General features: G+C 51.3%; 1 protein-coding gene and 1 long non-coding RNA gene across 2 annotated transcripts; one reads left to right on the top strand and one right to left on the bottom strand.

Annotated features, from left to right (window-relative positions):
• Positions 1-105: 105 nt before the first annotated feature.
• On the bottom strand, positions 106-2206 carry ESPNL (espin like). Its single transcript, XM_052803160.1, has 3 exons — positions 1773-2206; positions 1508-1681; positions 106-1418 (listed from the first exon to the last, which is right to left on the bottom strand). Exons 1-3 carry the CDS (start codon positions 1860-1862, stop codon positions 180-182), a joined length of 1503 nt encoding a protein of 500 aa, XP_052659120.1. The 5' UTR covers positions 1863-2206; the 3' UTR covers positions 106-179.
• Positions 2207-9938: 7732 nt separating this feature from the next.
• Positions 9939-17519, top strand: LOC128148849 (uncharacterized). Its single transcript, XR_008237417.1, has 3 exons — positions 9939-10086; positions 15364-15547; positions 16341-17519. It is a non-coding gene; the product is annotated as an uncharacterized LOC128148849 (long non-coding RNA).
• The last annotated feature ends 5307 nt before the right edge of the window (positions 17520-22826 follow it).

Genomic DNA, 22826 nt, shown 5'->3' with positions numbered 1-22826 from the left:
GATCCCTGGGCCGATGCCTGGGGGAGGGTGGAGGGGGTCGGGGTGCCGGGACGGTCCCCCTCCGCCCAAAAGCTTTCTCCGTCGCCCCGGGAAGCCTCGCTCAGCTCGGACAGAACCGGAAAGGCGTTTATTGCAGCCCGCGGCTTCACGCAGCCCTCCCGCCCCCCCGCCAGCGGGCATCACTCCTCCGAGCTGAAGATCTCGGCTTCCTTCTCCTTCCAGAAGGCGAAGCTGCGGTCGATGTAGCGGCAGATCTCCTCCCCCTCTCCTCCGGCCTCCCCCGGCCGCCGAGGTGAGCTCTGGGGGGAGCCGAAATACTTCGCCTTGATGTCGTCGAAGCCGTCCTGCCAGCCCCGCCGGCCGGCGGCGATCTCGTCGGTGACGGCGCGGTGGAAGGCGCGCACCGCCCGCCAGCCGTGCCGGCCCAGCTGCTCGAAGACCTCGAAGCAGAGGAGGTGGCGGCCGCGGCGCTCCTCGGGGGGCAGCTCCTGCTCCAGGATGCGGAAATAGCCCAGCATGAAGAGCTCCAGCGTCAGGCTCTCGTAGTCGGCCGGCCCCCCCCCGGCCCTCTCCACGAACTGCTCCGGGGAGAGCGGGGCGCGGCCGGCGGCGGGGGGCGGGGGGCGACGGGAGGCGGCCTCCCGCCAGCCGCCCAGAAGCCGCTGGATGGCAGCCCTCTGCCGCGCCAGGCGGGCCGCCCCCCTCTCCCCGGTCCCCGCTGCCTCCCGGGGGTCCCCGGCGGCCGGCGGGGGGGGCCCGTAGGTGGACCGTCTCCAGTGGCTCAGGAAGAGCATCACGATCCGCTCCTTCCTCAGGCTGCCCCACTCCGGCCCCGGCCCCGGCCCCGGGGAGCCGCCGCCGTCGGAAAACGCCTCCTCGCAGCTGATGCCGGAGTCGCTGGCGGCCTCCGCACCGCTCCCCCCGGCCGCCTTCCCCTCCGCCGCCCCCCACGGGGGCTCGAAGGCGCCGCGGAGGCTGCGGACGCAGACTCCGCACTGCCGGATCTCCCGCTGCGCCAGGCTGCCCGCCGGCTCCCGGGGCTGCCCGCCGGCGGCGCCGGGGGGGGCGGCGGCGGCGGCGGCGGCGGCGGGGGAGGCGATCCGCGCCCCCTCGGCGTGGGCCAGCAGCGCGGCCAGGCTGCTGACGGCGCCGGCCAGGCGGCCACACCAGAGGGGCAGGGGCTGCCCGGGGCCGGGCGGGGCGCTCCGCACGGTAATGCTGAACAGCGGGGCGGGCAGGAGGGCGCGCAGCTCCCGCGCCAGGCGCCGCAGCTCGCCCTGGTACGCCTCACCCCGCCGCCGCAGCCGCAGGCTCTCCACCGCCCGCTCCAGCTGCTGCAGGTCTGCCTCGGTCAGCAGCTCCCCGAAGGGGCCTAGCACGGCCTGGCGGGAGGGCGAGAAGCGCCAGGAGCTCGCGTCCTGCGGAGAGGGGCCGTCAGCGTTCCCCCACCACCACCCCGGGCCGGCAGCGTGCTCCCCTCCCCGTCCCCGGGACGCCCCGTACGCACCTGGCTGCCCGCCGACTCCTCGTCCGCCAGTCGGGCCCGCAGCCGCCGCACCATCACCTGCCGCTTCCACTCGGGGATGGGGCGGCCCCGCTCGTCGTGCGTGGGCACCAGGAAGTCCGCGTCCGCCTCCGCGGGGTCCTGCCCGGGGGGGTCCGCCGGCTCGGCCGCCCCATCCTGCGCGGGCAGAGTCACGGCGGGGGGCTCGGGAAGGGGGGCGGCAGCCGAGGGGACGAGCCGGGGGCCGCGGGCGGAGCCAGCGACCTACCGGGTGGGTGAAGAAAGGCGCCGGGATCCTGGCCCGCTGCGAGGGCTTGCGGAGCTTCTGCTCCGCCGGCACCGACCTGCCGGGCTCCATTCCCCGCCGGGCCGGGCGGCTGCCGGGGGCAGAGGCTCAGGCCTCCTCCTGGAGGAGGGCAGGCAAGGGGAGATGGGCCCCCAACACTCCCAGGGTCCCCCACGCGTGACCGGGTGAGGACGCCCGGCACATCACCCTGGTCCTTGCGGGGAGCCCTCCCCGGGAGAGACCCACGGGCGGGCGTTTCCTTCAGCAGATGGGACGGAGGTGCAGAGCCCCTGCTGACCCCTCGCCCCCGGAGGACACCGTGATGCCCCCGCAGCCGAGGACCGAGCCCGGGGCTGCCCCCATTGCCGGCAGCCCTTCTCCGGGCGACCCATGCCCCCGGCCCACCCGCCCCGCTCCCCGGGGGGCGACGGCCTGGCTTTCCCCAGGGCATGGGCGTGCCCGCAGCCCCAGCCCCAGCTGGGCCTTACCTGCCGCGGGGGGGCTGAGCCGGCTGCCGGGGACAGGAGGCACTCGGGAGCCCCCCGCCGAGTGCAGGGGGTCAGGTCCCGCCCTGCCCGGGCAACACCGAAAGGTGTGTGCAGCTGCACCCTCAAAGTCCCCAGGCTGGGAGCAACGAGCACTACGGGGCAGGAGGGGAGGCCGAAGGGGCTGGGCAGCCCTGGAGCAGGCAGGGGCCACGGCTGCAGCGCTGGGGCAGGGCAGAGAGCGCAGTGAGCAGCACATTAATATTTGACGGGGGCATCGAGTGGCAGCACCGGGGCTCAGTGGGTGGCACCGGCACCGGTCCTGGAAATAGCGGCTCGGTGGCTTGGCTCCAAGCCTCGTCCTGCTCCTCGGGCCAGCCAAGAATGGCCAAAGCTGATCACAGCGCCTGCCCCCGCACACGGCCAAGCCAGGTTTTGGGGACAGAGGGTTTTGCACTGGCTGGCACAGAGGGCAGGTACTCTCAGTGGGGGATCTTCGGCAGGGGGACCTGCTGCACCACTGCCTGGACATCTGTTACTGATATTCAGCCACGTTTGTGTTCCTTCACTCCACTGCCATCCATTATATATGGCCAGGATGGATTAGCAGGGCTCAGTTACACGTGAGAAATTCCATCGAGGGGCTGGAATACAATCAAGAAGCAGCAGATCAAAGCCTTTAAACACCTGTCGCCCGGTGAGGATCCATTACAGATTCAGCCTCTTAATCCCTGCCCGGTCCCAGCACGGGCTGATGCCCGGCACAGAGTGGCTCTCGTGGGCTGATGAGCCGACGCTACCCTGAAATACAGCTGCAGCGCAGAGCAGGTTATGCTGTGCTGGCGGCAGCACAGCATCCTGCAATATTGATGGGGATGTAATACGAAACACAGGAACATGGCGTGGTGCCGGCTGCGCCACGTGTCTCAGGTTAAGCAAACAGATGTTGGGAGCTGTGACACGAGCCACATGCGAGCCTGCTCCCATCTCGTTGCCAGCATGGCGGGCGAGGGCTGGAGCTCTGCCAGCTGCTGGGCCAAGGGGAGATTTTGCCGAAAGCCCTGTGAGGGCTAGATATTCCTCTAAGGGCCAGAAAGCCGCTTGCAAACACCCTGCCTCCTGCTCTCCTGGAGTGCCGGGGAAGGACAGAAAAGGCCACACGGATGCCCGGCGTGGCCTGGGACCTCCAACGAGAGGATGCTGCTCAGAGGGAGCCTTTGGGAAGCGCCAAAGAGCCACCTCCTGCTTGCCAGTTTTCTGATCTAAATCTCCATGAGATTTTCATCTTTGCATCCATGCCTGGGGCAGAAGGCACTGAGAGCCCGTGGTCACCCTGAGCAGCCTCACCTCATGCTTGGCTGCCCTTGCTGGGGCAGATGTGGCCGCCAAAACTCTCGACACCAACGTTTGGGTCCGCTCACTGGGAAGCAAGGTCTGCCAAGGCGGCAGGCAGGTGTGGGCAGCAGCTCAGCCCCAATGCCGGGAGCTCCCAGCCACCCGGTCTGCGAGAGGGGATGGAGCGGGGGTGGCAGCGAGGGCCTGGCACCCTTTGGGGCATGCTCCCACTGCACAGCTCTCAGGGAGACCCTGGAATGGGGGGAGCTCTGGGTTACCCTGGAGACTTCCGAAATACAAGGCACATCCCGGCTGGGGCCACTTGTCCCATGGGCAGCGCAGGCAGCTGCCCTTCAGCAGGCGGCTGTGCCAGGGCTGCCTCCCCCAGCCTGGACAGCCTCCCCACAGGATTGCAGCCCTCCGCAGCACGGGGGTGTGCGGGACCAGGAGAGGAGAGGAGGGTCTCCCCCAAACCTCCATCTCAGCCTCTTCCCTCGCCCTGGCCTTCAGGAGAGCAGGCACTGGCCCTTTTGGGGATCTGCTTAGAAGAGGCCCAGTGGACTCTCCCTTCCCCTTCCCTTTCTGGGGGTGCATCCCTCTCCACCAGTTCCCAGGGCCATATCCCTCCCACTCCCCCAGTTCTGCAGTAATGAGCAAAGCAGCACGGAAGAAACCAGGCATGGCCCCTCTCAGCATCCCCGGTGTTTTTATTTCAGAGGGACCCCGGGGGCACCGGCTGCCCCGCTCAGAGGTGGAGCCAGGGGAGGCAGCATGCATGGTCCCCTGAGCCCAGCTCTTCCTCCTGGACCCTCCGCAGCCATGACGGGTCTTGGATATTCTCTGGAGGGTAGCGGAGCTGGCTGCGCCTGTCACTGTCCCACTGCCCAGACAGGCTCCGGAGACACTGGTGGGGCATGGGGGGGCTGTGCTCCCCGTGCTCTGCAGAGAGTCTCTGGCACCAGGGACCTCCGGGGCCCCGCTGCTGCTGCCACTGCCCCTGCCGGCCCTGCCACGGCCCCACGTAGGGATGGAATCGGCCATGGGGACGGAGGCCCACCCCACCACGGCCATCTTCCACCAGCAGGTGGTGGATGGCCATGATGGGCTGCCAGCAGAGCGGGCAGGTGGCAGCGATGGTGGTGGCAGCCCAGCGCTGAATTCATGACAAAATTCATGCCAGCATGGGTCCACGGCAGCGGGGTCTTCAAGGGGACCCAGGCAGATGGGGCAGATGTCCCCCTGCCGGGACCTCATGGTGGGTCCCGGCACCGCCAGCTCATGCCTGGGCCCCTCCAGCGCTGCTGCTGCTGGGACTTGATGGGTGCCGCTGGTGAGACTCGGCTGCTGGCAGGTCACGTCTAGTGTGCTGTTGGTAGCACTTTGATGGCTCAGGCGCTGCCCACAGGATTCGACCTCTCGTGTATCGCTATCAGTACATGGGTGGCTCAGGTCCTGCCCACAGGACTCAACCTCTCATGTGCCACTAGCAGTATGTGCCACTGGCATGTATCATTGCCCACTGCAAGTGATGTCATGGGGTGACTGTGACTCTCTGGTGACATCACAAGGCTCTCAGGAGCGTACCCAGGAGCTCCCCCAGCCTCAGAGACACACCCTGTGATGCAAAACCCATCTGGCAGTGTGCTTCACACCTCTGCGTTTGCTCAGGCCCCTTTCAAGCGGTCCCTGTTGTTGTTGGTTGTTGTGCCAGCATCACACACTCACAGAGCGGTTGCAGTTGTCAGGGGCCTCCAGAGCTCATCTGGTCCAAGCCCCTGCTGAAGGAGGGCCACCCTGAGCCAGATGGAGCCTGGGCACCACTGAAAAGAGGCAGGCTCCATCTTCTTTGCACTCTCTCTTCAGATATTGATATATATGGAGAAGATCCCCCCAGCCTTCTCTTCTCCAGGCTGAACAGTCCCATCTCTCTCAGCCCCTCCTCATTGGAGAGATGCTGCAGTCCATTCCCCATGTTGGTGGCCCTTCACTGGACTCTCTCCAGTCTGTCCCTGTCTCTCTTGTGCTGGGGAGCCCAGCACTGGACACAGCACTCCAGGGGTGGCCTCACCAGTGCCGATTCCCTCCCTCAACCTGCTGGCAATGCTCCTCCTCGTGCAGCCCAGGACACTGCTGGCCTCCTTTGCTGGCTCAACTTCAGCGTGGTGTCCACCACAACCTTCTCTGCAGAGCTGCTTTCCAGCAAGGCACCCCCAGCGTGTCCTGGTGCCTGGCGCTGTTCCTCCCCAGGGGCAGGATTTTGTGTGTCCCTTGGTTGAACTTCAGGAGGTTCCTATCAGCCCATTTCTCCAGCCTGTCGAGGTCCCTCTGGGTGGCAGCACGATCTCCTGGTGGCTCAGCCACTCCTTCCAGTTCTGTATAGAACTGTGACTGATTTTGTTGGTTTGGTTTCTACATTTTGACTATCAAATAAAAGCAGAGGAAGGAAATCAAGGGAACGAGCAGTTGCATACCTCCCATTTCTTTAATTTGCAAAACCGACTTAGTATTTTACTTCCAGTTGATCCTGCAGAGCAGCCAGTGGGAGACTGCTGAAATCTGGGAGCATCCCCTGGGTGCAGAAGCACTGCTCCTGAAATCACAGAGCCTGCCTTAGTTGAGAGAAGAAAGTAAGAGGGACTGGGAAGAGATTTCTATTTTCTTTCTGTAAGCTGCAGCCCCATGTAATTAGCACTGGAGACTGCTGAGGCCATAAACACACAAAACCCCCCCATCATTACACACTCTACACTTGCCTTAAAGCTGGACAAGAATGAATTCATTTGCAGCTTTCCTGTTTCCTCAGCATTAGTAGTATCTTCAAAGTCCATTTTCTTACTGCAGCAACACAGCCCAGGGATCTGGCAGACTCTGCAGGAAGAGGAGGAGAAGCTGCTGCTTGAACTAGCATTCCACTGGGCTTCAAGTTCCTCTTGCTCACAAAACCTTATCACTAGAACATCAGGCAAGTGTCTAATACCCATGTCAGACCACCGTCTCAGCAAGGGCCCGCTCTTCTCTGGTCCTTACTTGAAAGCCAATGAAGGAGAGAAAGGAGCAGACAGAGAATCTCACCCTCTCCTTGGCTTCTCTTACACTAGGAAGAAGTTAAGGGAATGGAACAACCTCGTAAGTTCTTCCTTCTGCAAGAAGGAGAGTAAGTACAGCGGAACAGCCCATGTAGCTTTTTCTGCAGTATTTGAGAGATTTATTAACTCTGCCCACAGCAGGGTGACAGTCCTCCTAGGTCTTAAATGTTATGCTTGCTAGAAGATACATTAAACTGTTGTCTAGTTCACTGCTTGTAGGACAAAACTAACTGTAGTCCAGGCAAGAGACAGCTACAATTGGTAACCTAATGAAATAAAGCTCATAGCTAAGAGCCACTGATAAGGGAAATTGTACTATGAGGGCCTCCTGCATCATGATCCCTGTTGTTCCAGGCAGAAGGGACTTGGGAGAGAGGGAGGGATATGGCCCAAGGCTCTGGGGAGAGGGAGAGGCTATGGCTGCGGGAACTAAAGGGAGAGAGATGAACATTGCACATGGAAATTCAGAATTGCTTGATTTTATGGATTATCCAAATCTATTTTCACTTCATGGCCAGTGTCAAAATGATGGCTTTACTTCATAGAGATGGTTACCTCTCAACAGACTCCCAGAGGCTGAAACCACTTGACTAAGTGGTAACGTAAGGCCAGATGCCGCTAGAAGGCATTAATGCTGCAGAGGAAAGCACTGGGGAAGGGGATGGCAAAGAGCAGGGCTGCTCGCGCAAAGCTTAGCTTGGCTTCCGCACGGAAGCACAACTGCAGTCTAAAACCCAGCCTGCACTGTAAGAACCGGCACGTACAATGGAAGTGTTCTTCCCAGTAAACTTGGCAAGCTCTTGTGCCTGGAATCAAATGTATGGTTCAGCTCAAAGGTACAAGGAGTTTTGCTTCTATCCAGTTACTGACTGATGGGTCTGTTAAAAGCTTTGCTGCCGGGATTGAACACAATAGCAAGTCTCAGCTGGGGGTGGTGAGACTGTCACAGCTAAAGGGATCAGGAGGTGTCTGTCACCCTCGCGCCCACCCACGCTGCCAGCTGGAAGGAGCCAGCGCTTTGCTCTGTGTGCATGCACCAGGGAGAAAGGCTGGAGAGCAGTGCTTGCGCTTCCTACCTGACACACTGGGTCAGCAAAGCCTACCTCAGCTCTAACCTCAGGCTCGGTATTTCCCCCCCACAGGCAAGGATTTCAGTTTGTTTTCTCTACACACCTTGAGATACACAAGCACAGCTGTTCAAATGTCTGCCTGAGCAGAGTATCCCACAGCACTTAGAGGGCAAAACTCTGTGCTCTGTACAGGAAGACAATCTGAGCCTTTACACGGAGGAACACAAGCCACTTGGCTGATGAGCAACTTACAAAGTTGGGGATTTCAAAGCTTCTGACACCAATAGCTCAGTATTCAGGCCCCAGGAAGGAACCCCTCTGCTGAGTGAGTGTTTGATCCGAGCAGGCAAGTGTGTGCCCTGAGAGGATATTGTCACAGGTAGAAGGCTTGAAATGCAGTGACTGTGTTAACACACAGGTGGTTTGCAAACTCTTTTGGGCAAGGATTTAATTTGCTTGTGTAATGCCTCACACAACTGTGGCCTTGGAACTAATAGCAAAATAAATACCTGATAATTTCCATACAGTCAGTGTCATTACGTATGCATTCTGAAACCATGCAAGTGCTAACAAGCAATTGAAGTGTGGCAGGATATTGCCATTCACTAGGTCTTTAAGTCTAAAAAGAAATTTGTAGTTCAGATGCCATCACAAACATTATGTTTTTACGAAGGATTCTAGTAAGTTAAGTGTTCCTGCCTATCTCTAGCAGTGCAGAGGCCTCTGGTCTTTCTTTAGACTGATGATTATTTATGATCTGGGTTTTGGGCCAGCTTTGAAAATTGTTCAAAAGGTGCCTTGTAGGTTGGGTAAAATAGGTAGCTGCTGCCGTAACTCTCTAGCCTGGAAAGAAGAGCTGTGGAAGTGAGGAGGGTTTCTTTTTTCTTCTGCTGTTGTTACTGGGAGGAAAAGCAATAATTAACTCTCTCTATGCGATGGCCCCAAATGCCAAATGTGTAGTGCACTTGAGATGGATTGCTCCTGTACTGCCAAGACTGAGCCAAGGCTCCTCAGTGCTTTGCACGCTGGTGTGAGCAGTGGAAGTCTTTGTGCAGCTGTGGGTACTGGCTTTCTGTGCTGCAGCATGGAAAACAAGAAACACGAGGTAAGTGAAAGAAATTGATTATTTTGTGCCAAAAGGAGAATGTCTGGTAGTCTTCAAAGTTGGAATCTCTCTGCTTGGAATTTAAAAACTGTGTTTACCATGCTGTTATGTTTAAATGAGGGGGAGGGTGTATTGTAGTCACAGATGCTGAGTTCTGTTAAGAAGGGTCTTTGCCTTCTGAGTTGAGCTTTCTTGGTTTTACATGAAAAGTGCCTCAAGCAGTACGAATTCAGATGGCAGTGAAGGAATAAAATCTACATGTGGATTTAGAGGCGAATCAAAAAGGATATCGCATGACTGTTTTAGTATATGAACTTTTTAAATCGGGATTTTCTTTTGTTTTTGAGCAAAAGGCCCACTTCCCATGTGCCTACATAAAGCCCGCTTTCTCTGATAGAAGCGTGCAATATGGCTTATGATGTAATATTTACTTTCTGTATAAGCTGTACTATGCTGTGCTCTTTTAGGCTTGTAGTATTGTTTTGAAACCCAGCTCTCCACATCAAAGATGCAAGCTGTGTAATCTGCTTTCCCCCAAAATGCAGAGCAAAAGAACTGTCATAAATACAGTCTGAACACATTGACTCTGTTGTGGGGCACTACAGTTTTAATCTTTTAAATTGCACAAGTGCATTGAGGAAATCACGATAGCAGGGTCCTGTCTTTCAAAAACGAATGCTGCCTTTTGGAAGGATGTAGGAGTTTATTTAACAGAACAAGTACTATCTTAAAGGAGTATACAAGCAAAGGGCAAGAAATAATGCAATGGAGTGAGATCTGAGTTACTGTGGTATAGTTTTGTGATGATACAGCGGTTTGAATTGAACTCATAATAATTTTCTTTGAATACTTAAAAATCACAAGCATGCAACTCTAGTTGCTTGCTTGGTATATAGATAATGCCTATCTTTTGCATGTGCTGCTGTTACTTAAAAGATTATTGGTTAGGGGGTTTTGTTTGGTTGGTTTTTTCTTTCCCCCACTGTGGTTTATTTGCTGTATGATCCTCATTCTTTTTGTCACCAGCATGGAGAACACAGCTCTGCTTCAGCCCTGAAGAACCTCTTCAACTGCTTCAACCTCAGCCCCTAGCACCACCTCTTTGGTTGTCAGCATGGCAAGCAATATGAACACTGCAAACAGCCTTGGCCTGAGTGTTACCGGTGTGTCTATAGCAGCTTGCTACCACATGGACAGCTCCCTTGGTGTCTTCAGGTTTGCAATATTAACTGGCAGAGGAGGAGGGTTTTGGTTTTTTTCTAAAAATTGAGTAAATTGATAAGTGGAAATGAATGGTGGTGTAGATGTTTCTTGTTAGTAAGAGTTGTCTCTGTACTTCAGTTTTTTTTCATTAAAAGATAGTAGGGTATTAGTTAAAGAAAAAATAGTCTGTAGGGGTGTGTGTATATATCTATACATGCCCATACATATATATATTACAGGTGTCTTTATATACGCACACCCCTACGGGTGTTTTTTCCCTTTAATATCCTACTCTGTGTGTGTATGCATATACACACACCTACAATTTTTATTCTTCTGTATCGTCCTATGTACTCTGTGATTGTGTGTGTGTGTGATATATATAATCTGTATATATACATACATACATATGTTTAAAATAGTTTTGGGTTTTTTTTTTTAAACCACTTGGAACTACCTTGGCTATTTAAACCCTTCTTGGTCTCAGTACAGTGCTTCCCTTTGTTTTGTTTGTAGGGCCTTGGTCTAGACTTGGTTTTTCTAGTATCAGACAGAGTATTACTGTCTTTGCAGTACAGTACTACTGCAGGGTGTAGTATTCTCTGTGAGGAGGTGTCAGACTGCAGGTGACAGAAGATTGTAACAGTCTCGTATAAAAATCAAATACCTGAATTGTTAGGTCAGTAAGATTGGTTTTTTTGTTGTGTGTTTTTTTTTTTCCTCCCAAAAGCCAAAAAACTAATCCTGGAATTTGATTTTGAATTAAATACAAACATTGATTCTTGCAAGTCTCCAGCCCAACTATCTGCATTAAAAAAAACATTGTCAGCTCCTAAGCTTGATGAGAACAGCAGAGGTGATTACAGATATGCAAGGGAAAAGGATAAAAAACCCTGCAGCAGTCTATTTCAGCAGTCCATAGGCATAAAATTAAGCTCTGGACTAAGCAGCCACAGCTGAGTTTGGTAAAAGAATTGACCAAAATGTCCATTGTTCTTTGTATAATACTTGGCTGCAGCCTTTATCATCTCAGCTTCGTTCAAATAAGGCATCCCATCTCTTTCAGTTTTTTTTCTCTGGCTCAGGTTGTTGCTTTTCTCTTAAAGGTCTGTTTTTGTGGTGAAGTTATTTTTTAGCTGTGTTTTGTTTTTTTCACGGCAACTTCCTTGAACATAGCTTACAGAAGTGTTCTATAACAGTATTCCTTGAGCAACCAAGAAACCAAACGCGAAAGCAAGTCTGAAATCTAATGATAGACAATATGAGTGCTTTTATGATCAACTAAGCTGTACGCTATCCAAATATTACTGAACTTTAAAAAGTGTGCATTTTGCTTCTACTTCTTTTTGTACTGTGTCTTACTCTGTTTTAATTAATCTCAAAGCAAATCCAGTCTTTGTACTGCTGTTAATACTGTTTATTCTTGCATTTTTCTCTGGGTATGGAAAAAAAACATGTTGTCTGCTCCGTGGTCTCATACTGGGAGTCTGTGCTGTGAGTGAATGCTTGCTTTGTAATTTTAAAGCTGTGAGTGAGACTCTAATTTTTAGTGAGTATTTATTTGCTTCAAATATACAAAAGCTCACTCTTTTAAAAAAAAAAAAAAAAAAAAAAAAAGAGTTTGCAGATTTGTGTGCCGTTTTCCTTTTCTGATGTGGATGCAGTATGTCCAGTGGAACTTTACAGCAGGGCCAAGTGTGAGGGCTTGCAGGGTGCGTGGTCCCATAAGCTTCTTCTCCTAGCCTTTGTTTTCAAGCATGAGAAGACACTGTGCTGTGATGCCCATTTTAAACTATATGAATCCCAGACTACTAAATTGCAGTCCTTATTTAGCTGGGCTCTAGGCATTCCATCTCCATCAGGCAAGTTAAGAAAAGAGAATGCATGTAAGCAAGGATTGGGAAAGTTTTACTGATGTGGTTACTGGAGTTTGAATGGTGCTGTCTAGATGAATGTCAGGGTCTGCTTCTTTCAGATGCAGGAGAAGTTTCTGTGATAGCAGAAAAGGTGCTTCACCAGCTTGTGTTGTCACCTGCCCACCTTACCAGCAACAGTCCTTGTCCTGACCCACTGTCAGCGAGGGCTCTGTGGAGCTCCTGACACTGTCACCCTTCGGTATCATAGGGAAGAAATACCAAGTTACTGCAGTGTTGTGCCCAGTGGTGACTGGTGGCTGAAAGCTGCTGTATGCCATCATACCTGCTGGGGGGATGATCTGTGTGTAGGTAGTATCTCTGGGGCATCTCCAGTTCATGTCTGGAGAGCACCTTTGTTCAGTGCTGTTTTCTGCTGTATAGTAGGCAGACTTTTTTTTTTTTTTTGCATGGTGGTGGAGGCACTTAAGTAGTATTAATTCCCAAGATACCGAGCGTTTCAGCTTTCTCTTGCTCTCGCTGGGACTTGGAGTGGTGCAGCACCTCTGGAAAGGAGGCTCGCTCTTGATTTGCATACTAACATCTGGGTTGACTTTTAAGTGCTTTGAAGTGTTACCTGAATGTGTTTTCAGCTTCCAAATGCACCTGTGGAATGTGGTAAGTCCCCATTAACTTCAGATCCTTAGTGTTGTTTACAAAAGCAGGTCAGAGAAAGGCGGTCGCTTCGTAAGACTGGAACTGGGGCTGGTTTTTACCTGGTATAAACCTGTCTCTCCCCATGAGAAGGTAGCTAATGCTTTTTAGTGCATCTTGTAAGTGTTGCTTTTCTTAGCAGCTGTACAGGGAAGTGCAGGCCCTGGACTCTAGTTCTTGATCTGCGAGAGCAACTGCTTTCTGCTCGACTGGCATGCAGTGCAGTGTCATGTGCCCTTGACTTTATATCCTGAAGGTAGCAATGTTAATGTAGCGGACAGAGGTTGCGCAGCACAGACCCTGTGTCTGCTCCTTGTGTAGGACATGCTACTGTGTCCTCCTTCCCTTCTGGGATTTGTAGACCCTCCCTGCCTCTCAGGAGGAAGACTCAATTTGCTGACGCAAGTAGTCCAGGTCTAGAGGTGGTAGAGTGCTGGCTGTGTTGGAGAGCTTACCGTGATCAGTTCCTGGCGCAGGTTGTGCTTTTTGTTTGATGGGAATGATGAATCTGAGGTACTTCAGCCCCTTAGGAGCCAATCTGAAGTGCTGTTCTTGAACGCCTGTTCTACACATCCTCTTAGTCGTGGGTACATCAGGGATTCCTTCAGTTAATTTTTTGGATTGGAGAAAGATCCACAGTCATTCTGCATTTTACAGCTTTTTATTAATAAATGGCATTGCAAAGTATATGCCATCTGCTTTCATCCTCCATCACCTGTTTCTGCTAAGGAAGAGTTGTGTTGGGTTGCTTGTCAGGAGCACTTTTGGAGCAAAAATAAGAGGATGTCCCCTCTTGTGCCTTTCTCCTCTTAGGCAAGTGACTGCTCTTGCTGATGGCAGAGGGCTGGAAGCTTTCTGCATGTATTTGCCAGAGCCAGGGCCTTGTAATGGGGGTTGGGGCGGGGGCATGTCTCCAACTTGCCTTTGTAGTTCTCTGAATTGAAGTGGGAGATTCTTACCTGAATTTGGTGAATCTAATTCAGCAGGTGTGACACTTGCACAGTGGTTTAACACCTGCTAAGCCTACAGCCAAGACTTCACCTCTACATCTGGAGCAGGATGGTTTGCCTTGCCTGTGCGAAGTGTGTGTCGCAGATGCTGGCGGCTGTGGATTTAACATCAGGAGGTTGCGGAGGCGGAAGGATGAGGATGTGTTTCTGGTTAGGACTCGGTACAGAGGGGAAGGGGAAACTCCCTGGCTGCATCCATGCCTCTTGCATGTCTGCTGCCACATGTACCGCTGGGTGTATTCCAGTAGGTTACATGTTTTGTGATGTTTGGTCTCACTTGGTACGGTGACAGCAGTTGGCACGCGGATGTAGCTGGCATAACTCCCTCTTTTCCTCTCCTGTTTGAATGCTTGTTTAGGCTGTAATTCAGTGGTACTTTAAAGAGGGTTTTAAAAGCCCTAGGCTTTGTAACTTGGGGTTGTGGTGTGCAGGAAGGAAAAACATAGATGTGGTGGGGTTTAATCTGTGTAAAAGAGTTGTTTGGGGTAGAGTGCGTACACAGAACCAACCTTTTGCACAATAGAGATGAGATGACGGGATGTTTTGCAAATTGCAAATTCCTGCATAGAGGACTGCCCCCCACCCCAGACTATTTGCCAAGGGATCCTTGTTTAGCTGAGGTTTCAGATTTAGATTTTGTGAAAGCAAAATGTACTCTTTTACTCAATCTCACGGCATAACATAATGGTGCTAGAATGTTTTGTTAGGACTAGAAGCTTGCTGTAGCTTCCCATGTAGTGGTGGAACATGGTGTTGCTTAGGTTGCAGGATTCCTAGCCTGTTTTCATTGCTGGGTGAAGTGCTAAAAGTGTACAGAGCTACAAAGAGTAAGGTGTGCTTGTGTGAGAATATTTGAGTGGAGAGAACTTCAAAATTATTTAAGAACCTGACCTATCTGAGCAGCAAAGTGACTAGTGAATATCAGGGTTATACTTGCTTACAGCTAGCCTGTTGATCAGCAAAATGCACTTGGTGGCAGCTGGGACAGGAATTTTTCTCCCATGGTCACCTATTGCAGCTTGGCAGGTAGCTAGATGGGGTGTGAGCGTGGTGGAGCCCTGCTTTCCTAGAGATGGCTGAACACCTGCCTGCCCATGGGAAGTAGTGAATGAATGCCTTGTTTTGCTTTGCTTGCTTGTGCGGCTTTTGCTTTACCTATTAAACTGTCTTTATCTCAGCCCACAAGGTTTTTTCTTCTCACGTTTACTCTTCTGATTCTCTCCCCTATCCCAGTGTGAGGGAGGTGCGTGAGTGGCTGCGTGGTGCTTAGTTGCTGGCTGGGGTTAGACCACGACAGAGCTCATGGGGGAAACCAGTGTGACCTTCTTTCCTCTGTCTGCTGCTCATGGTGTGTTCCCTTAGAGGCTTGTGGAAGACAGAGCAAAGCTGCTCTTGATCTGAAATGGCTTGTGATCTTTGCTTCTCTGGCGGAGCTGGGGCCTGCTGAGCATGAAGCTTCTGGCTGTGGACCATCAGTGGAGCTGATAGCCTCAGAGGAGAAGGGAAGCAGTGTATGGAATTGAAGCTGCTGCTTCAGTAGCATCCATGGGATTTGTCTGAAGTGCTCCCTAGCAGTGGGGAAGCTTCGGTGTTGTGGAGAATACGAGTAGGTAGTTCCTCTTAAAGAAAATACTAGACTTCAAGCAGCAGCACTGCAGAGGCGAAGCATCCATCTTCCTCACTGCGTTGTATGTCCCTTCTCTGTTTGACAGGTATTCGATGGGTGAGCTTCTACGAGCACATCATCATAGTGGGAACGGGGCAAGGTTCCTTCCTGTTTTACAGCATCAGAGCCCAGAGGTTCCTGGGTGAAAAGCCCCACTGTGCCTGCCATGGACAGAAGCAGAAATAGGAGGAAGCAGAGTTTTGCAGTTGACTACTGGGAAAGGCTGGCTGGTGAGTAGCTTGAGGCAGTAGGAGACCCTTTACACAGGGGTGCCGCAGGGCTTGAGAAGTGGTTCTTTTTATAGTACTGGGAGCTATTACATGAAAGGCATCCCAGCAAAACAGTGATCATGTAACCGATAACTGTAATCATGCATGAAATGCAAGAAGTGCTGCAGAATTGCTTTCTACAAAAGCTTTCTGAAAGAGTATTGAAGGTTGGTTGCTTGAGTGTAAGTCATACTGAGTACTGCTCTTGCACACCGATTCATGAACGAACTAGATTTTATATCTTTATGTTTCTGAATGTCATCTGACCTGTAGTTTTCAGAACCTCAAACACAAAAGACATTGTCTTCCTTTCAAACTACGCTCCTGTAGCGTGGCACTCAAAGTGAGAGTGATTTCATTTAATTGTGTGCAATTTTAGAAAGTGTGGCTTCCTGAGGTAATGCCATGGCAGGCACTTGAGTTCAATTTCCTGCATGTTCTCATAAAGCAGTTAATGGCTTTGTCTAACTTCTAGCCATTACCTTTTCTATCATTCTGGTGTAACTTTAAAAAGGAGTGAAGCTTGGTATCTTCCCTACCCTTCACCTCTCCCCCCTCCAGTGTTTGGCCCAAATGTCCTGAAGCTTTTTCTGAGGACAACTCTGGTGTCTTCAGGAAGTTGATTTGTCTGAAGCTTCACGGAGTGTTAATAGAAAAGATCCCTTCTTAGGCTCTGGAAGCTACCTTTGGCTATTGTGAGACAAGGTTTTGGGTTGGCTTGGCAGCAATAACAATCTAACCTTTCCTTTAACAGAATCCTGATGAAACCTGGAGGAACTATTTTTCTGACCCAAATTTCTTCCCAAATGCTCTTCAAACCCACTGCTTTGACTCGTCTGGGACAAAACTCTCTGTGGCAGGAGGTCCCCTTCCATCAGGACTTCATGGAAATTGCACTGGTCTCTGGAGCTAATGATAACTCTTTACAAATGCTGGTCTTTACACAGATTTCGCCTTTTCTTCTCCTTTTTTTAACAACAAAACCATGTGATGCTGTTGTTTTCTGATTTCAAGGCAAGTTATTTTTTGGCAGAGATTTCTGTTGGTCTCCAGCAGTTTTGTTCCTCTTTTTGAAGCAGTTTTTTGCTTTAACCTCCTTGATGCTTTATATGAAGGGTTTTTGAAATCTCTTTTTATTGTATTGAGTCCAGATGCCTCTTCCCCCACATTGAGGCTATCTTGGCCATGTGCCCCCTCCCCTACTTTGCTGTGAGATAGGGTTCCTTTCTCAGAGAGGGGTTGCTCCTGGGCTTTCTGTGAAAGTCTGGGGGCTGCGTGTGTGCAGGTACTTTGTGTCAGTGATGTTACCTGGAGTGAGGGCTACTTGTAATCAAACAACATTAGATGTATTTATAAGAGAGAAGCTACTGCTTTATCTGCAGACCTGGCCCTGGCCTGGGTTGATCTTATTTCTTAAAAGTACAGGTCTAATGACACTGTTTATACATAGAGGAATACGGTCATTTTAAGCTGTACTTGTTGGAGCCCAGGGATGGATTCCCTGGGAGTATTGCCCATCAAGCCCAAACTGTAGGAGTGCAGGAGTTTTCAAAAGTGTGTTTGTATTTGAATTGTAGTTTTCAGCAGTGCTGGGAGCAAAAATGGATCTCTCTTCCTCCTCTGCCTGTCCCAGGTATCAGCTTGCACAACTGGAGTTTGCGTAGGCTGTTCTGCAGCATGGCTATTGCAGGGGGACATGACATGGAGGGCCTGCAGAGGTGCTGAGGGAAAATGGGGGCTAGGGGCATGAGTGTTCTGGTTGTTCAAAATGGACTAAATCTCTCCATTTTCCACATGAGCCAAGGTTCCCGAGTGTGCTGCTGCTGTAGCTCATGGGTTCTTCATAACCTGCCTACAACCCAGGATGTTTTTTGTCCCAGGCTGTGGAAACTTTTCCCATTTTAGCTGTTCTGGTTGGCCATCTCCTGTAATGAGCCAGTGTGATAAATGAACTGGTTTGTCGTTTTTGTTTGTTTTTTTTTTTTTTTTTTTTCCCCCAAGGTTGAAGAGTGCACCTCAGGCTTCACTAACGCAAGCTAGAAGCTTTCCATGTAGCAAGGTAACTTGCTGTTAGCTCGTGTTGCGCTAGCACCTGCTGTCATCCTGTTTGCTATAGGAAAGGCTCAGTCTTCCCCCAAATGCCCTGCTGCCTTGTGCATTGAAACTCCCTCAAAATTCTGTGGGACTGGGTGGGGAGAATAGGTCCGATGGCCTTCAGGTCCAGCTGTGAAGCGTGTGCGTTCCAGGGTGATGGTCTTCCCCACTGCTCAGCTAAAGTGCAGGACTCCAGGGTGCTCCTGCTAGACTTTTGGCAGGCACTAAACTCTGTTTGTTACTGATGCCTCTGTCCTGCTGGGATGAATGCCTTTGCCCTGCCGCTGTTGCTGGTGGAGCAGACTGTGCCTGTACCTCACTGCTTTGGTGCCAAATGGGCAGTTGGTTGAAGCTGAGAAGACAGACAGGGCTGGGACATGCTCTGTTCTCCTGTCTCTGCTGGAGGTCACAGCCACCACCGCAGAGTAGCTCTAGTCCCCTACGCAGTTCCTGGCAGACTGCCTGGAGCTAGTCTGCCTGTGTCCTTGTGGTTCCTCTCATCTCTGTACTCAGTACCTTCATCAGTAATGCCAAGCAGTGAGCCTCAGGCTTAATTTCCAGTTGGTAGTGGAGAGTTGGATGGAAATCCTGCAAGGAAAAGGAATGCAGTTCCCTCCCCTCCAGGTGGAAATCCTGGCCAGAGAAGAGCTCTCCCAGAGGTGCACCTGTCCCAGAAGTACAGTTTACTCCCGCTGAGCACTGCCACGGGTGCTTCACAAACAGCTCTTCTTGTGACGTTTCATAATTCTACTTCCCTTGTGGGTTAGTTGCTTAAATGGAATCAGTTCATGGTGCTGCGTGTGTGGCTCTTCAGGCTTTTCTCAGAAAAAGGGCAAATTATATCCCCTGGGGTAGCGAAGGAGCATGCCAATTTTAGAGTTGTTCATTGTTTTTTAAAGATGTTGTAACGGTGCCTGTGTTGTTCTGTGATGGCAACATACTGCTTTGGTTATTTTACAGGCTTTGAAAAGTGGAAGTATACAGAGAAGAAGCAAGTCTTGGGTGAAGTATGACAGGTTGTGTATTTCTAGGATTATTCCTCCAGCTACTGTGTAAGATCACTGTGTCAGAGGGAATGTGTTCTACTTATTTTTTTTTTATTTGAGCTTGGTTTGAGGTGCTGCTTGCTTTTTTTTTTCTTTTTTTTTTTTTCCTTCCCTTTCCTAAAGAAACTAGACACTTGAGTCTACTTGAGTGTCCTCCAGTTGTGCTGAAACAACATTTACTAGTTAGGCGCTGAGTGTCACCAGCGGCAAAGGAAAACTCCTGGTCTGGAAGTCCTAGCCCTGATGTTGGTCAATTGAAGCATATTGCAGGTCTGGGTGAGGGGGCAAAAAGGGTGTTTGTATGGACTGAGCTTCAGCTTCCAGATAGAGAGGCTGATCTTTCTGCAGAGTCGGCAGAGTCTCTAGGTTACTGCAGAGGCATCCCTGGAAAGTGTCCCTCTCTGCTGACTCTGGTCTCCCTGAGTACCTCAGTGTGTGGTCCTAAAGCCTGGTAGTGTGAGTGCCCTTTTCCTCCTTTTTTTTCTTGCGTAGGAAGCTTTGGACAAATCTCGGAAGAATCTGGACAATGATGTAAAATTCCTTGAGTCTCACCTGCTTCTGTGTATTCTGCTTTCAGGGTGCTTTCTTGCAAAGAGAACTTCTCATGGGGAGGGATCCACCCTTGTTGCTGTATGAAAATTCCCCCGAAAAACTGGAAACAAACTAGATAGTGCTGCAAGCCTGCAAACAAATGGGGCCAGAGAGAACTTGATTTCTAGCTTTTTCAGTGGTTTGAAATGCTTGTAGCCATACAGATGTTAAGTTTCTGAACATTTTGTGGTTGGTCATCTGTCACTTTTGGTCCAGTCAGTGTTGTTAGAACTTGAGATGGAGAAAGGTGATGATATGCCAACTGTCCAAAGATAAGTGATGGGAGAAAAAGCCAGGTTTTCTTACTTGATTTGATTTTGTTGCCCTGTTGAGTTAGATACTGGAATTGAAATCCAGGCTCATGGGGAGAAAGCCAGGGGTTTCCCATCAAAGTGCAGGAATGGCTGTAGGGCAGGGAATCTCCAGGCTCTGCATGGAAGCGATCTGGGGGCAGCCTGTTGTTGAAATGGCAGATAGACCCCTGTGATGGATGGAGTTGAGTCTTGTGACTGTGCTTCGGTAGCCTCTTGAAGAGCTCACTGTGCTCTGCTGAGACCCAGTGGCGTGCTGTATTGGGTTTGTGTGGCAAGGTTTTGGTAGCAGGGGGTTTACAAGGGTGGCTTCTGTGAGAAGTTGCTGGAAGCTTCCCCTGTGTCCAACAGAGCCAACACCAGCTGGCTCTAAGACGGACCTGCTGCCGGCCAAGGCTGAGCCAATCAGCAATAGTGGTAGTGCCTCTGGGATAACATTTAAGAAAGAAAAAAAAGTTGCTGGGACAGATGGAAACGGCAGCCGGAGAGAGAAGTGAGAACATGTAAGAGAAACAACCCTGCAGACACCAAGGTCAGTGAAGAAGGAGGGGGAGGAGATGCTCCAGGCGCTGGAGCAGAGATTCCCCTGCAGCCTGTGGTGAAGACCATGGTGAGGCAGGTTGTCCCCCTGCAGCCCAGGGAGGTCCATGGGGGAGCAGATATCCACCTGCAGCCCGTGGAGGACCCCACGCTGGAGCAGGTGGGTGCCCAAAGGGGAGGCTGTGACCCTGTGGGAAGCCTGCGCTGGAGCAGGCTCCTGGCAGGACCTGTGGATCTGTGGAGAGAGGAGCCCACAGAATAGGTTTTCTGGCAGGACTTGTGACCCTGTGGGGGACCCACACTGGAGCAGTGTGCTCCTGAAGGACTGCACACTGTGGAAGGGACCCGTGCTGGAGCAGTTCGTGAAGAACTGCAGCCCATGGGAAGGACCCACATTGGAGAAGTTCGTGAAGGACAGTCTCCTGTGGGAGGGACCCCATGCTGGAGCAGGGGAAGAGTGTGATGAGTCCTGCCCCCGAGGAGGATGAAGTGGCAGAGATAATGTGTGATGAACTGACCATAAAGCCCATTCCCCATCCCCCTGTGCTGCTGCGGGGGGGTAGGTAGAGAATCCGGGAGTGAAGTTGTGCCTGGGAGGGAAGGGAGGGGTGGAGGGAAGGTGTTTTGAGATTTGGTTTTATTTCTCATTACCCTACTCTGGTTGATTGGTAATAAATTGAGTTAATTTTCCCCAAGCTGAGTCTGTTTTGCCCCTGATGGTAATTGGTGAGTGATCTCTCCTGTCCTTATCTTGACCCATGAGCCCTTTGTTATATTTTCTCTCCCCTGTCCAGCTGAGGAGGGTGGAGTGATAGAATGGCTTTGGTGGGCACCTGGCATCCAGCCAGGGTCAACCCACCACACATGCCTGTTTTCAGACTGTCTTATCTTTTCCAATGTTCCTTAATGATTTCCCTCCCTTGTTCTTGCCTGCCCTCCAGAATGATGTGTTTGGGGTTGCGTCCTCCACCCCACATCATCCCAGTCTTTACTGCAGCAATATTGTACTTGCAGTGGTGATCTCTGTTGAGCAGCAATGGGCTTGCTGGCGTTTTGTCAAGCCATGCTGGAGACCTTCAATTTGCTTTATTTGAGACCGAGTAGACCTTTGAGGCTGGCTCAGCCTGTAGAAGTGGGCAGTTGCCCTTGTCCATGTTTGACTGATGGGATTACACAGTAAAGGTCTATTCCTGGGAGGGTGGGGGGAACAGGCTCTGGTTTATCTCACATTAGGCACTTGAAGGAGAGAAAAGAACTTTAATCGTAACAGACCTTGAGACTTTTCTTCCTGCTGTTGACTTTTCAGTCGTGGGAGCTTTTGTGCTGCTGGCGAGTGTAGGAAGCAGCTAATTCTATGGCTCGGCTCTTTTCAGCAGACTAGCATGTTAATTTGGGCATCTTTGGGTATTACATTGTCAGTGTTTGTGATCACATGTAATCAAACTAGTGACTTTAATTCTGGGTTTGGTAATACCCAGCTTGCAAGTACTGGGCAGCAACCCCTCAGTAACAATTGGGTGTTACCACGATGGACATTCCTAAGGAAGTGGGAGCTACTTTGCAATGTTGGCTTGAGCACAGCAATGAGGGTGGTGCTCAGCCTCTTCCCCAAACACCTTCTCCTGGGAATTCCTCCAGCTTTCTCCCTTTGTACAGTCGAGTCATCCAGGGAGAATTGCTAGTGCTCTCCTTGGGTGCTTTCCGGGATTGTGGTAAAGAAGTGAGTCCATATGTTTGGTTCCCTCATCAGTGCTGCTGGCGTTAGTCTAAGGGGAGTAAATGGCCAAAGGATAGTTAATAGGTGCTTGTTCCTAGTCTCAGTTGTTCATTTTCCACTTAGATCCATTTTTAAGACTCTCTACAAGAGTGTGCCCAGTGATCTTACTGGACTTATTCTGTCCACAAAGGTTACACTGACATTGTGGGTGACTCTTCGGTCTCCCCTAATGAGGGGGACTCCTAAACTTCATTATGGGGATATATTTGCTGCCTCTGTTTCAAGTCTTTGGCTGCTTTTTGTATCTTGAGGATTAAGATACTTGTGTATCTGTTGTTGTTCTCCAGAACTTCATCCTCTTCCCTCGCCTGAGCACTTGCTTTGTATATAGCCTGCATCTGCAGAGTTAACAGGTGAAAGGTGGTACTTTATTTACTGTAGTGTCTCTAAAACTCTTAAAATGGTATTTGAATTTTCTGCCTTCTTAGCTGGGTGCCTGTCTTGTTTCTTAACATTTCTCCCTTTGGAGCTTTGGAAGTGTCTGGCAAGTGTTTGGCTTGTCTTGGCTTCTCTTTGCTGGCTTTACAGGGGAGATTTCTTGGCAATCAGTGGTGCAGGTTGCAAGTGTGAGCTTCTGGCTTCCTGTTGCACCCCAGGTGATGCGAGACTCCTAGCAGATGCAGAAGTGCTTTTTTATTTTATTCTAGGGAGGTGGTGGTGGTTGTTTCTAAACTACCCACAGTGTGCTGAGTTTTCCTTACCAAGCAAGGGGAGAAGTTACTGCTTAGAACTTTACAGCTGAAACTACAAAGCCAGTCCCTTAACTGTGCCAAGTTTCTTGCCCTAAGAGCCGTTGCTGTTCTGGTTACAGGAATAACTGTGCAGCTGGAGGAGCAAAGTGAGGAAATGACAAAGCAGTTCAAGGGCTGACAATGGATCAG

Source organism: Harpia harpyja, chromosome 12, assembly GCF_026419915.1.
Source record: "Harpia harpyja isolate bHarHar1 chromosome 12, bHarHar1 primary haplotype, whole genome shotgun sequence".
Lineage (NCBI taxonomy): Eukaryota > Metazoa > Chordata > Aves > Accipitriformes > Accipitridae > Harpia > Harpia harpyja.
This window is presented reverse-complemented; position numbering and strand designations above follow the sequence as displayed.

Coding starts and splice junctions, on each gene's coding strand:
- ESPNL (XM_052803160.1), bottom strand. CDS start 1,862: ATGGAGCCCGGCAGGTCGGTGCCGGCGGAGCAGAAGCTCCGCAAGCCC. Junction 1,682..1,772: donor CGCCTTTCTTCACCCACCCG/GTAGGTCGCTGG, acceptor CTGCCCGCGCAG/GATGGGGCGGCCGAGCCGGC. Junction 1,419..1,507: donor AGGAGTCGGCGGGCAGCCAG/GTGCGTACGGGG, acceptor CCCTCTCCGCAG/GACGCGAGCTCCTGGCGCTT.